Below are 12930 nucleotides of genomic sequence, written 5' to 3' on the forward strand. Positions count from 1 at the left end.
TGAGTCGTTGTCATGGGCTTGTTCAGGTCATGAAAATTTTCGACTTCGTGAAATAACCGAATATCACTACATTTCTTAACGTTTACACTGCGTAAACTTCCTTTAACCAGAAGAGAAGAAAAGCCCTAGGTTGGAGGGTTTAAGGGAATTTCAGAGAAACGAAAGAGAAGAAACTTCCAGTCTGCTTCAGGTATCATCATCAGCCATGGAGAAGGGATCTTCTTTCTTGTTCTCAGGCACCCATTTCGACCGGAAGAGGTTCACCAGAGAGTTTTCCTTATTTAAAGTAAATTCTTTCTTCTATTTAAAACTTTTTAAGACCTATTATTTTCCTGAAATTTTTCACCATTGCTAATTTTGGTGAGATCTTATTACAAACATAAGTTCGATAAACCTTTTACTTGATTTTATTACAAGGGAAATTCCTGCTTTTCTACTCTCTGTAGTGTTTCTTATTTAATCTAATAATAACTCACTTGAATTTTTGTTTTTGTTTTTAATTTTTTTTTTATTTATCAATTTGGCTACTAAGGAGAAAAAAGAGAGTGAGGAATCACCGGAAAACCTGAGCTTGGTGGAAACTGGAAAGGTCGAAGCAGAAGAGGCGATTCTATCTGGCAAAAAGCGGAAGCGGAGAGTGAAAGTTCCTGGTAACCTTCGTTCTTATGTTGTATCATTGAGGCAGTGAGCTTGTAGACAATATGATTGCTAATCTCTACTTATTTTTTTTTTTATGGGTTCTTGCTTTTGGCAATATGCTTCCTAATCTGTCTGTTCGTATATTTTTATTCATTCTGTTTGCTTTGGCATCAGAAACTGTTCAAGGATTCAATGTCTTCAAGACTTCAGACACTGCCAATGAACTGGAAGACAATGCAGATAATGATCTTTCTCGTGATAGGAAGGAAATGAACAGACAGATTGAGGTTAATAAGCACTTTTTTTTTGTGGTGTGTGTGTGTGTGTTGGGGGGGGGGGGGAGAGGGTGGTTGTAATAGTTGTCTGTTCCAAGTTTGAAAGGGAGTCTTCTTTAAAGTCATGGGGTTTACTGACTGACTTCAATTTTGCTTCACAATTTCAGAGAGATGCACTATTTCGTAAGAAACACGGAATTCATATTTCTGGGCATAATGTCCCCTCTCTTCTTAAAGATTTTTCGGAGTTGAGCTCAAGGTATTCTTTCTTCTAATATGCAATTCATGTGCATATGCGAATTTGGTTTCCTCTGAGATGGTTTTTGGTTTTCTTTGTTGAAAAAAATTTGAAGTATTAAGAATTTGATGATGCTTTCGTATCTTGTTTGTTAAGAGATCAAAGCTACTGCAAGTCTACAACAGCTTAGTGTGACTTAGATCAGTTTCCCAGCTGTTTCACTAGGACAGTCCGAAAATCTTGTCTAGCTTCACAAGAAATTCCTTTGAGGCTTGACACTCATCAAAAAGGGGAAGGATTATGAGAAAGTTAAGGATTTTTTTTTGTCATGGTTTCAATAAACCTAATTGGAGTGGTACATCAATTTTGGCTTGTTCTGCTTCATCAAAATAATGAGAAGGAACTTTGGGTATGCATATTGAGGAATACTTGATGTTTTCTGTTTTTCCTTGGTTCTGTTGCCACTACATATGCAACAACTGTATTCATTTTTTATTATAGTCGGTGTCCTAGTCCTAGTTGTATTTTAATCAACCATTCAAAAATGAAGATGGTTGCACACCTCATGCCCCAACGAATTTCACTGTTTCTAATATTCTTTTCGATAATGAAAATATTTTTTTTTGTGGTTTCCATTTTCTGCCATCATCGTTTCCTTCTGTTTTACTGGTTTATATTTATTTATTGTTTGCAAATCTTTGCTAGTAAAAATGAAATCTTGATTTGATCTTAGAGCAGGTATGGCTGTAAGTCATATTTATTACGCAATTTAGTGGAACTCGGATTTAAAGAACCAACGCCAATCCAAAGGCAGGCTATTCCAGTCCTCCTCTCTGTATGCTCTTCTATTTTAAGCTATCTTTTCTTCTCTCACACCCCCCCTCCCCAAAAAAAAACATTGAGTTGGTAAGTTGCTTTATAAATATTTATTGTGATCAGGATATTAATTATGGTTTTAATTTACATATATGACAAAGTTTTGTCTCTGCCATGTTTTAACCACTTAACCTGAAGACAATCTTCTGCCACTATTTATCAGGGCCGAGAGTGCTTTGCTTGTGCTCCAACAGGTTCAGGCAAGACTTTGGCTTTTCTATGTCCTATACTAATGAAACTTAAGGTATCATCCATGGATCATTCAAACTATTTCTTTGGAATTTCATTCTTGAATCATAAATGACCTTTATCATATAATCAGCATGGATCAAAAGATGGTATCCGAGCTGTAATCCTCTGCCCCACCCGGGAATTAGCTGCGCAGACAACCAGAGAGTGCAAGAAGTTGGCCAAAGGAAAGAAATTCTACATTAAATTAATGACTAAGGAGCTCACAAGAAGTGGTAATTTTGAGAAAATGCCTTGTGATATTCTTGTATCTACACCACTTCGCATTCGGTTTGCAATGCAGAAAAAGAAACTAGATTTAAGCAGGTATATTTTTTATTTAGTTTATCTGAACATTCTGACCTTTCATGCTCTATATGATTATCAGGAACTGATAAATATATCCTTTCTGGGTTACAATATGCACAGAAAACAAAAAGGAGAAGGAGAAAATATAGTTTTTGTCCATGCATGGTCATGATGCAGGACAAGGGATTTTGATACTAATATACAGTGGTACAATGGAAAAATTTAAAGACTTAATAGCATTTAGTGGTTAGGCTTGGAGAATATTTGATGCTGGGCTTCTATTTGGATTGGGATCTCATTTAAAGGAGTTCATATCAGGGAAAATTGGTTTGATGGACATAAAACAGATGGAGGATTTAGGAATCAGTTGAAGAAATGGGAGAAGAAAGATTAATTTTATGGCTGGTTGAAAGATGTAGCGATGCAGGTTTTGATTGAAGGTATTAGGTAAATCAAGTTGTTGGATGAAATATGATAAGAGTGTTGGGACCATGCAAGGGAATAATTTTCACGAGTAAATAATATGCAGAGACAGAGAAGTTAAAAAAGGGCATACCCAGTGCACGAGGCTCCCGCCACTGCGGGGTCTGGGAAGGTCATAATGTACACAGCCTTACCCCTACTTCGCAGAGAGGCTGTTTCCGGAGACTCGAACCCATGACCACTTGGTCACAATGGAGCAACCTAATCGTTGCACCAAGGTCCACCCTCCACAGAGACACAGAATTATACTTGGATAATGTGATCTCCAATTGATATCTATGTATCATATCTTGAATTGATCTGGACAGAAAACCGAAGCAACTGATGCTTCTTCATTAGTATATGTAAAATTTTCATGTACATTAGGCCATTATATATGACTTTCCATATTCTAGATTATAAATCCTATCAGACTGTACTTACATCCTTACCAATATGGCTGAAACCATCTTAAATCACATTAGATTTGTCAGATCTTGGTTTAACTAGATAGGCAAGTTATAGATTCCTTTTAGAGACATCTAAGTTAAGCGAAAGTTTGTTATTGCCAAGTTTTGGCCCCACACCCCCCCCCCTCCCAAAAAAAAAAAAAAGAAGGGAAATTTACATTTACCACCCTTGTGGTTTCAAACAATTACGTCTACGACCCCTGAAATTTCATCTATTTCATAAACCTCCCCTGTATTTTGAAATAAGCTTACAAATGTACCCCTACCGTTAGATGAGAATAGTTAAGTGATGATGTCATGGCCCAAATATAATCTAAATGCCCATAATACCCTTAATAAAGGTGCTATTCCATATTTACCCCCACTTGGGATGAACCACCATCTTTAATCCCCATACTAACCCTGGGTCCATGTAACATGACCCTTTTACCCTTCTTCCTCCTCCTCCTGCAGCCCCTTTTCTTGCAACCTCCTAACCTAAAATCGCCGATGATCAGAAGGTACTCATTCTCTACCATCTGCAACTCCCCATCCCCGCCACTTATCCTTGTCCCTCCCTCACGGCCTCACCCCCACCCCTGCTGTTGTTCATTTAATGCCAGAGCTGGCCAAAAAAGAACCCATGAAAGAACCCATCTAAGACCCTTGCTGCGCATATGAAAGACTGAAACAGGGGGTTTCTTTTGTTTTTTTAAACAAATATCATCATTGACAAGAGAGGAGTTCTCGTCTTCTTCAGGCTCTGTTCAGTCAAACACCCGTAACGCATGAAACAACTTTATTTTTTATTTTTTTATTTTAGTTCCTGAATTTGCAGGTCACCATGGACCTGCAAGGTCAGGTGGGGTGCGCTGCCAAGAACGGGGTTTCAGGGAGGTGGATTGGCAAGTATGGGTTCAAGGAGAGGAGGTGTTTCGGTGAAGTGCACTGCTGATACCCTTTGGGGTTTCAGGAATCAGCAGCGTGTTGATGGGGGTTTCAAGGAGATGTTTCAGGTGGGGTTTGAAGCTAGTAATGGGGTTTCAGAAATCGACAGTGCAATAATGGGGGTTTCAAGGAGGTGTTTCAGGTAGGGGTTTAAGCTAGTAATGAGTGTTTCAGGAAGGGGTTTCAGGTGAGGGGTTTTTATAGATGGTTTTCTGTAGCAGTTCAGTAACGTAGAACCTTCTGGCCTTGAATCAAGACTCTTAATACAATTAGTTCAACTATGCACCTGTGAATTTCTGAAATGTATTTTTGTTCTTACGATAAATAGGCCAAAAAAACAGGGTACCACCAGACTCAGATGGATATTTCTGATTGCCAAAAGACCACGCCCAGATGGGCCCCAAAACTGGATCGAAGTAGGTGTCCTTGGAGGGCAATAATCTCACAAAGTATGAAGAAAAAACTGCTGGACAGATAATTAATAATTTCAGAAATCAGTCTCTGAAAACCAACTACAAAACAGAGTACCACCAGGAGTGGAGAAGATCTTCAATTAATTTGGATCTGCAAGTCTGATCTGCTTCAAAACTTGATCAAGTGGACTTCCAAGTGGGTTCAATCTACCCCCAAAGCTGAAGAGAATCCAATGGTTGGATAAAGAATAATTAAAGATCTCGATTGTGAGAAAATATGAATTACATAATCTGCCGCAAGCCTTAATCTGCAAAAACCTTGACTCCAATGAATTACATAATCTGCCGCAAGCTTTAATCTGCAAAAAACTTGGCTCCAATTGATTGTTTAGGCCTGGAAAAGGACATTTTAATTACAGAATAATATTGAGAAGAAGAAGAAGAAGTTACCCGTCGGAGCAGCAGGTGGTTGCCAGAGCTGCAATGGTGGCGGAGCAGCAGGTGGTCGTCGGAGCAGGAGGTGGTAGCAAGATGCAAGGTCGTCAGGGTATGCAACGGTAACAAGGGTTCCAGTGAGTTTTTTTTTTTTTTTGGGTAGAAGGGGTGGAGTGAGTTTATTAATAACAAATAAGAAAGGGCAAAATTGTCTTTTCAAAATAAAACTAACAGAGTTAGTACTCAGGAGTACGGATGTAATTTTGAAAATTTTAAGGGTGGTAGATATAATTGTTTGAAACCACAGGGGTGGTAAACGTAAATTTCCCAAAAAAGAAAGAAAGAAGAAGAAGAAGAAAAAACTGCACATTAAAGTGACTGGGCTAACTCTAACTCAAGTGAAATGACTTTGGGAAAAAGTGACAAAACGACTCAAGCTAAGTCCGAACATAAACTAATAATGTAAAATTGGCCAGGAATAGTATACAATATAGGCTTAGGTCTGACACAACAAATTTATGAAGCCCAAAATATAAATAGGGTCATTGTAACCTTACAAGAGAAGATTTTGAATATAGAGAACAGGTTAAGTGTGACCATAAAAGTAGCCTGAAGTAACATAAGACCTAACCAGACTCAAATTTGGCTCCAAACCGAAAGTTTGAGCATAAAATTCCAAGAGTATTGTTGCAACCTCAGTAGAAAAGATTTGGAATGTCTCCAAAAAAATGAACCTGACAGGTATAGCCTTCTTCAGCTGCCCAGCACGGTTTTCCTTGCTGCACAGACTGGTGTAGCCCACTAGACCAAATGTTGCACGTGGGAGCCCTTGTGGTAATCAAGCTTTCCTATACTACATCCTGACCTGTTTTATAGCTTACATCAGGTAGATTCATAATGGTTGCAATATCTTCTGACTCTAGTTGTTTGAATTATCATTTGTAGAGAACGGTGTAAAATGAGTGTTTAATCATTTGTAGGGCACATATTCTCCAATTTTTATCAAGGAGAAATTGGAATGTGAATTTCAAAAGTCCTAACCTTTGGTATGTTCATATGCCTTTTCATTAGTATTTAAGTTAATTATCTCTTTACTTTCATTGTCCTACAATAGTTTGTTATTCGTGACGAGGCTTTTCCAATGCAGCTAAGACTCATGAACTCTAGAATGGCAGCTTGGCAATGTCAATCATGGCAGCCTGCCAATCTCAATCAATGGGCAGATGACTTGGACGATTGTAAATCGTGTGAGGAAATAAAGAAATTCCAAGATCCTATGGTTTTATCAAATGTCTGTGATGGCATGAGATGGTTCCTTATTAGAAAAAGAAAAGGAAGTTATGACCAGTTCTTTGGAATTTATCAAGCTATAACATGATTGATCCGGCAGAATTATGAAGAGTCATGCCTCATTGTCCACTGAAATTTTACAGAGTGCAAAGTTAGAAGTCTAGAGAATGTTATTGTTTGTTTTTTTTTTTTTTTGGGGGGGGGGGGGTTGGGGGGGAGTGGGGAATTGGCGAAGGGTGAAAATTTGATTATTTACAAAAGAAAAGATAATGTACAGATGCATCAGTTCACTCATTTAGATTATATTCTATTGTAATAGCATACAGATCTGATAGTAGCTCCTGTAGAAATGAAAATAGAACGTCATACTGCTTTTTTGCTGATCCAGTTGAGTTTCTGTAATTTTTGAAGGGTGGAGTACCTCGTGTTGGATGAATCCGATAAGCTATTTGAGCTTGGCTTTATGAAGCAAATTGATTCTGTGGTCAAAGCATGTTCAAATCCTTCTATAGTACGTTCTCTGTTCAGTGCAACCTTACCTGATACTGTTGAAGATCTTGCACGCACAATAATGCATGATGCAGTTCGAATTATTGTGGGTAGGAAGTAAGTATTAGACACAATCAAATATGAAGCACTACTCTTCTCTGAGTCTTGTTTTGCCTTCCCTTTAAACTATAAGGCCAGTGGACATCCTTTTTCCTTTCCTTTTTAAAAAAAAATAGTATTTTCAGCATTTCTTTATATCTATTTTACCATGGCAAAAAATTCAAACTTAAAGTTTCTTGTAAGTATGCCCATGTAGACCCTAGCCATTAACACACCTAAGATGATCTATGAATGTGGTCATTGGACATGTGATGCTCATATAAGTGGGATCCCCCTTCTATAAAGAAATATTCCTTTGCTAGAAGACCTGATCAGACGATTAAAACAATCTTTTTGATTTTAAAGCTTTTGCAGATATGGATGATGGGACCGAGTTACCGACCTTCCACCAATAATATATCCTTGTGCTAGAAATTGACCTGATTAGATGGTTGTAACCATCATACTGTCTTTAATGCTCTAGAAGGGTGGACAACGAAATATGTGCCCTCCAGAAAAAGGGTTTCTTGGAGAGATGGTTGTAGACACCTAGTAGTGATCAGGTCTTTGCCTGGCTTACTACTATGCCACATAATGTAAGACTAGAACCAGAATAGGTCTAATCCAATGCAGGATCAAATTGAAAACCTCCAGTGAACAAGAAAGAGAACAATGGGATTTCAAATTGGTTGGAAGAGAATGATGAGATCTCAAATTGGTAACCACCAAAGAAAGAGAACAATGAGAACTCAAATGAGGGAACAATAACCTGCTAAAGTAGAAAATGGGTTGGATACTATTGTTGAAAGTAGGATGAATCCCAAATAAAATACACGATCAGAGCAGGGATTGAACAGCCTTAGGGTTTTGAAACCTTAGTTTCCCTTGAATCAGTGGTAGAATTGTCTCTGCTGATTCGGTGGATGAAGGTGGATCTTGCTAGCAATTCTGAAATGATGTACTTCCAGATTTGAATGAGAACAATCTGCAACAGAAGAAAATCACAACAACTTGAATAAACCTTGAGATCGATTGGACAGCTTTACGGGTTGAATCAAGAACCGATGAAAGGGGATGGGAGAAGGGAATGGGTATCTCACCCTAGGTCTCTCACCTATCCTATCTCAGGATTTTCACAAAGGCTTAAGTCAATATTTTACTAATCAAATTCGTGTACAATGTTGGCCTCCCTTGCAAACTTATTATATAAAAGACTCAAAAATAGACTTAGACAATAAAAAGGAAAGGAAAGGCCTAACCCAATCTTTAACTAGTAAGGTATCCTAATTGACTAGGAAAGTGAAATAATAAAGAAAACAAACTCAAAATAGGACTTTAACTAAACTAGTGAAGTAAATCCCGTTTTCCTACTTTCTACCCATATTGTCGGCTTATTAAATTGGCCAATTACAAAATAAACAAATAGAATCAAAGGCCCAATGCATACATAACCCATCTCGGTAAGCCCTCTAAGTGACTTATCTGCATCACCATATATGCTATTATTCCTGTTCCGTTGTTAGGTCACGAGAGAGGGGAATCAAAATCCCTTATTATGCCCGTGGGTAATCGGCCTTGGGGAAATTTGAAGTATGAAACCCTGAACCAGAACCTATGGAATATGTAATTAGTGAAGAAAATTAGAAAACAGTGTAATGATGAAGAAATACCAGAAAAACAACTAGAAATGGAAACCAGAAAAGTCACCAGGCTGGTACCATGTAAAAAACCAGCAATAAAAAAGGAGAAGTCGCTCTTGTTTCTTGCTCCATAGGAATACCCTTACCCTGATAATTATATCAATTGAAGACCACAAACAAACTTGTTTATGACCCTGCATATGGACTAACCCTTCCCAAATACGAGAGTGGATTTAGACTCTAAGACATAATCTTGTGAAATAGACTAGCGTAAATAATAAAGACTCCTAATATGAATCTAATTACTATATAGCAACTCCCTTGAGTCCTCAACCACTTTCCTAGTTAAATAAAATTACTAATTAAAAATAGATAAGTCGGAATTGCAAGATCTTGGTCTCTTAGATAGCTAACTTAATAACCTGTCAAATGACTCACCTATATCATGCAAAATAGAGAAGTTTTGACTGGTTAAAAATAATCTCTAAGAAATGTGACGGAAATAACCCAATTTCCTGTAATGCGATGTCCCCAATCACCAACAATTGAACCCAATGGTCAAACAAACAATATGAACTCTTCTTTAGTATGCTCCCGCATCATTAGGCTTCTAACCAATGACTGCTCTTCAATTATGTTGCTTGTTGCTTCATGCTTAAAGATTTACTCATTTGAGGGGTCTTACAGAAACTCTGCTTCAGAATTGATAAAGCAAAAGCTGGTTTTTGCTGGTAGCGAAGAAGGGAAGCTACTTGCACTTCGACAAAGTTTTGCTGAGGTATGTATGCAGTTGATTGTGCGTTGTATAGAAATTGTTGACTTGCTTCTATGCCTCCCATTTCTGATACTTGGAGCCTATAAAAGGATAAATTGAAACGTGTGCTGAAACCTAGAAATGAGAAACTCAATTTTTGGTAACATCTGTAAAGTTAAGAGAATAGTTCGGTTGGATGATTCTTAGAGAAACATTCCAGTTGCAAGCAGGGTTTTAGTAATCGGTATCAGTCTGGATCGGTCATGTTTTTCTTAAGAAAACATGATTTTTTATTACATTTTTACCCTTGACCGTACCGATCCATCGATACGGGATCTGCCAGGAATAAGTATCGGTCTCTGACGGTACCAGTATGACATGGCCGATCCTATACCGATTCCTCAAACCATGGTTGCAAGTTCGCTTCCAGCTTATGGAGGATGACGAATTTAGTTTTATTTTGCTCTTGTATATTATTCTTCATTGTCAGGTGTTATACTCGGTTTGGATTCTGCTCTTCTCACTATGCTGATATTTTAGTATAGCTACTTTCTTCTCTTGGGTCCAGAGTTTCAGACAGGATGAGCCAGTAGAACTCCCTCTTGATTTATAAAATTTTGCCTCATTCCATATGATTGTACATGGTACTGTTTTTCCAAAGCAAAGGAAAATCCAAAAAGTGATTGTCATGTTCAATTTATTCCTTATGGTCCTGATTCATGGAAATTATTTCTGATTGAGCCAGGTAAAGATGGGGCAAATCCATTTGGCTGATGAATGGTGCCAAACTGCCAAAACATCCAAAGATGCAAGATAATTTTTTATTAACATTAGGATTACAAGTGTATAGAGTTTTAAAGAAGAGAAAGTGAATGTTATTAAGCCATATGACTTTCTTAATGGTCAGTGTCTTAAAAAAAATCTGAACTTACAAGTTTGGCCACATAACATTGATAATCAATTGAAACAATAGAAAAAATGCTGTTTCTAGCATCATTCTTTGCTTTATTATTCTGTTTGTTTTAATTTAAGTAATCTTCTTCTCACTGACTAGCTTCCCTGCTCTTGTTTTGGCCTTTGATGATCTCATTGGGGTTTTAGAGCCTCAATCCACCTGTGCTAGTGTTTGTCCAAAGCAAAGAGCGGGCAAAGGAGCTCTACAGGGAATTGGCATTTGACAACATTAGGGTTGATGTCATCCATGCGGATTTGTCCCAGATACAGGTTACTTTTACAACGGTTGCTTCTCAGAATGTTAGATTACCATTACAATCATGGTGAAAAAGCTAATAAAGATAATTGTCTAAGTTGATTGATCTCTTATTTATTTTTTGTAGTCATATTGCATTTTCAAGTCGTCTTTTGTGCTTAAAAAATTGCCCAAATCTTAAAATGTTTTAATTCTTTTGGTAAATCCTGAATTACTTTAATTAAATGCAGCGAGAAGATGCAGTTGATAATTTCAGAGCAGGGAAGACGTGGGTCTTAATTGCAACAGATGTTATTGCCAGGGGCATGGATTTCAAGGGTGTCAACTGTGTGATTAACTACGATTTTCCTGAATCTGCTGCGGCATACATTCACCGGATCGGTATGTGATTTACTGGTCCCTCTCTCTCCCATATAACATTTGGTATGAATATGTGATGGAATGCCCGATGAGGCTCAGCCTGACTTGGATGTTTTATACTAAAAGAAGCACGAAGGGCATTCATTGTAGTGTAACAATGTGTTTGGCATTTTATTTCATAATAACTTCCCTCCCTATTCCTTGACACCCCCCCCCCCCCCCCCAATACATGGATTGAAGATTCTGATGTATGAAGGGGTGACTCCAAGAATATGTCTGGTTCAGAATTGTACAAAAGACATGTCAGTAGTTGAGAATTGAGATTGGATATAGAAAATTTATAGTTTCTTGCATTCTTTAACTAGTCACAACCAAGTATGAGACATGTCTGTGTCGGGCACAGATTTTAAAAACAATTCTGGACAATTTCCAGGTAGAGGCCTCAGTTATATGGTAATGTATATGCTGTGCATATTTGTTCAAAGTAATGAACTTTTTTGTACTCCTTGTTTGCTGATTATCTGAGGTTGTGTGCAAATGTTTGTGAAACTAAGGCGGTTAGTTTTTCTTTTAGGTCGGTCTGGCAGAGCAGGGAGGAGTGGGGAAGCTATTACTTTGTACACAGAAGATGATGTACCATTTTTGCGGAACATAGCCAATGTGATGAAGGCTTCTGGCTGTGAGGTTCCATCTTGGATCATGGACTTGCCCAAGCTCAAGCGGAAAAAGCACCGTCCACAAAGAGATTCCATCTCAACCAAACCAAAAGACCAAGAAGAAGAATGAATCAATGACAAGTAACCTTAGAAGAAATTTTCTGTGCTTTTTGTTTGTAGCAACCATTCAGTTTCAAATACTATTTATTCCAAAGATTCTCATACAAGCCACAATCTTTCCTAGTGCGTAAGTTGTGCTTCGGAGTGTAATCTTGTCTAAACAGTTTTTGAGATAATTAAATTTTGGTACTGTTCATCAGAAAATGTTACTTCTTTGAATTGTTACCATTTACTATTTTACTCCCTTGTAAGATCCAGTTAAGTTGTTCTTGTTTCTGTTTAATTTTGCCTAATGAGGAAAAATAATGGCATCTCTTCCATAACATAATGGTGAACCTTGTCCTGCCCTGAGTCTCTGCATATTGAATCGACCCAGATTGATAAAAGAATCGGTACAGATTAATATGATACTAACTGATATTGAATTGATACACAGGTCTCTGAAACCTAAAACATCTAAATTTTTTTTTTGGTTGGGGGGGGGGGGGGTTTGGGTTGGTGTTGGGGAACATCTTTTACCAAATTTTGTTTAATTGCTTCTTATTACTTATCAGTAGGTTTGACGTTGCACTTGCCAATGAAGATATGAATCACATAGGTGCCATAAATATAGAGATAAGCATATCAATACATATCAAAGTGTATCTAACATCTCTTAGTGTCTCTTCCATACTCTGACGTTTCTTTAAAATCAACTTTCTGATATGCTGTCTGATACGAATACTTAACAGTTATCACCTGATTTTTATAGACATGATCCAAGAAAAGAAAACATACAGAAACCAAAAGAAGTTTAAGGAAAGGATATGTGAACTGATACTGGCAATGCTATTCCATTACAAGCTCGACGCCTGCGTCGACTGATAACATTTGTTATTCCAACATGGATTGGACCCATCCAGAACAGTTGAGTGGCACTTAAAATGATGGTCAACACTTCCAGAGTCCGCTGCAAATTAGTAAACAATAGTTAAAATCCATGGGAGAAAGTTTTCCTTCATCTACAGTGAAGGGTTCACCATAAAATCTAAGGTCATAGT

General features: G+C 37.6%; 1 protein-coding gene and 1 long non-coding RNA gene across 2 annotated transcripts; one reads left to right on the top strand and one right to left on the bottom strand.

Moving 5' to 3' along the window:
• Positions 1–151: 151 nt before the first annotated feature.
• LOC122660395 (DEAD-box ATP-dependent RNA helicase 57) lies at positions 152–12109 on the top strand. Its single transcript, XM_043855689.1, has 12 exons — positions 152–286; positions 533–650; positions 814–926; positions 1082–1173; positions 1891–1987; positions 2192–2272; positions 2351–2583; positions 6974–7168; positions 9478–9568; positions 10646–10768; positions 10985–11135; positions 11689–12109. Exons 1-12 carry the CDS (start codon positions 206–208, stop codon positions 11898–11900), a joined length of 1587 nt encoding a protein of 528 aa, XP_043711624.1. The 5' UTR covers positions 152–205; the 3' UTR covers positions 11901–12109.
• On the bottom strand, positions 7283–7680 carry LOC122660396. Its single transcript, XR_006332675.1, has 2 exons — positions 7554–7680; positions 7283–7445 (listed from the first exon to the last, which is right to left on the bottom strand). It is a non-coding gene; the product is annotated as an uncharacterized LOC122660396 (long non-coding RNA).
• Positions 12110–12930: the final 821 nt, after the last annotated feature.

The sequence above is a fragment of the Telopea speciosissima genome, chromosome 4 (assembly GCF_018873765.1).
Source record: "Telopea speciosissima isolate NSW1024214 ecotype Mountain lineage chromosome 4, Tspe_v1, whole genome shotgun sequence".
Lineage (NCBI taxonomy): Eukaryota > Viridiplantae > Streptophyta > Magnoliopsida > Proteales > Proteaceae > Telopea > Telopea speciosissima.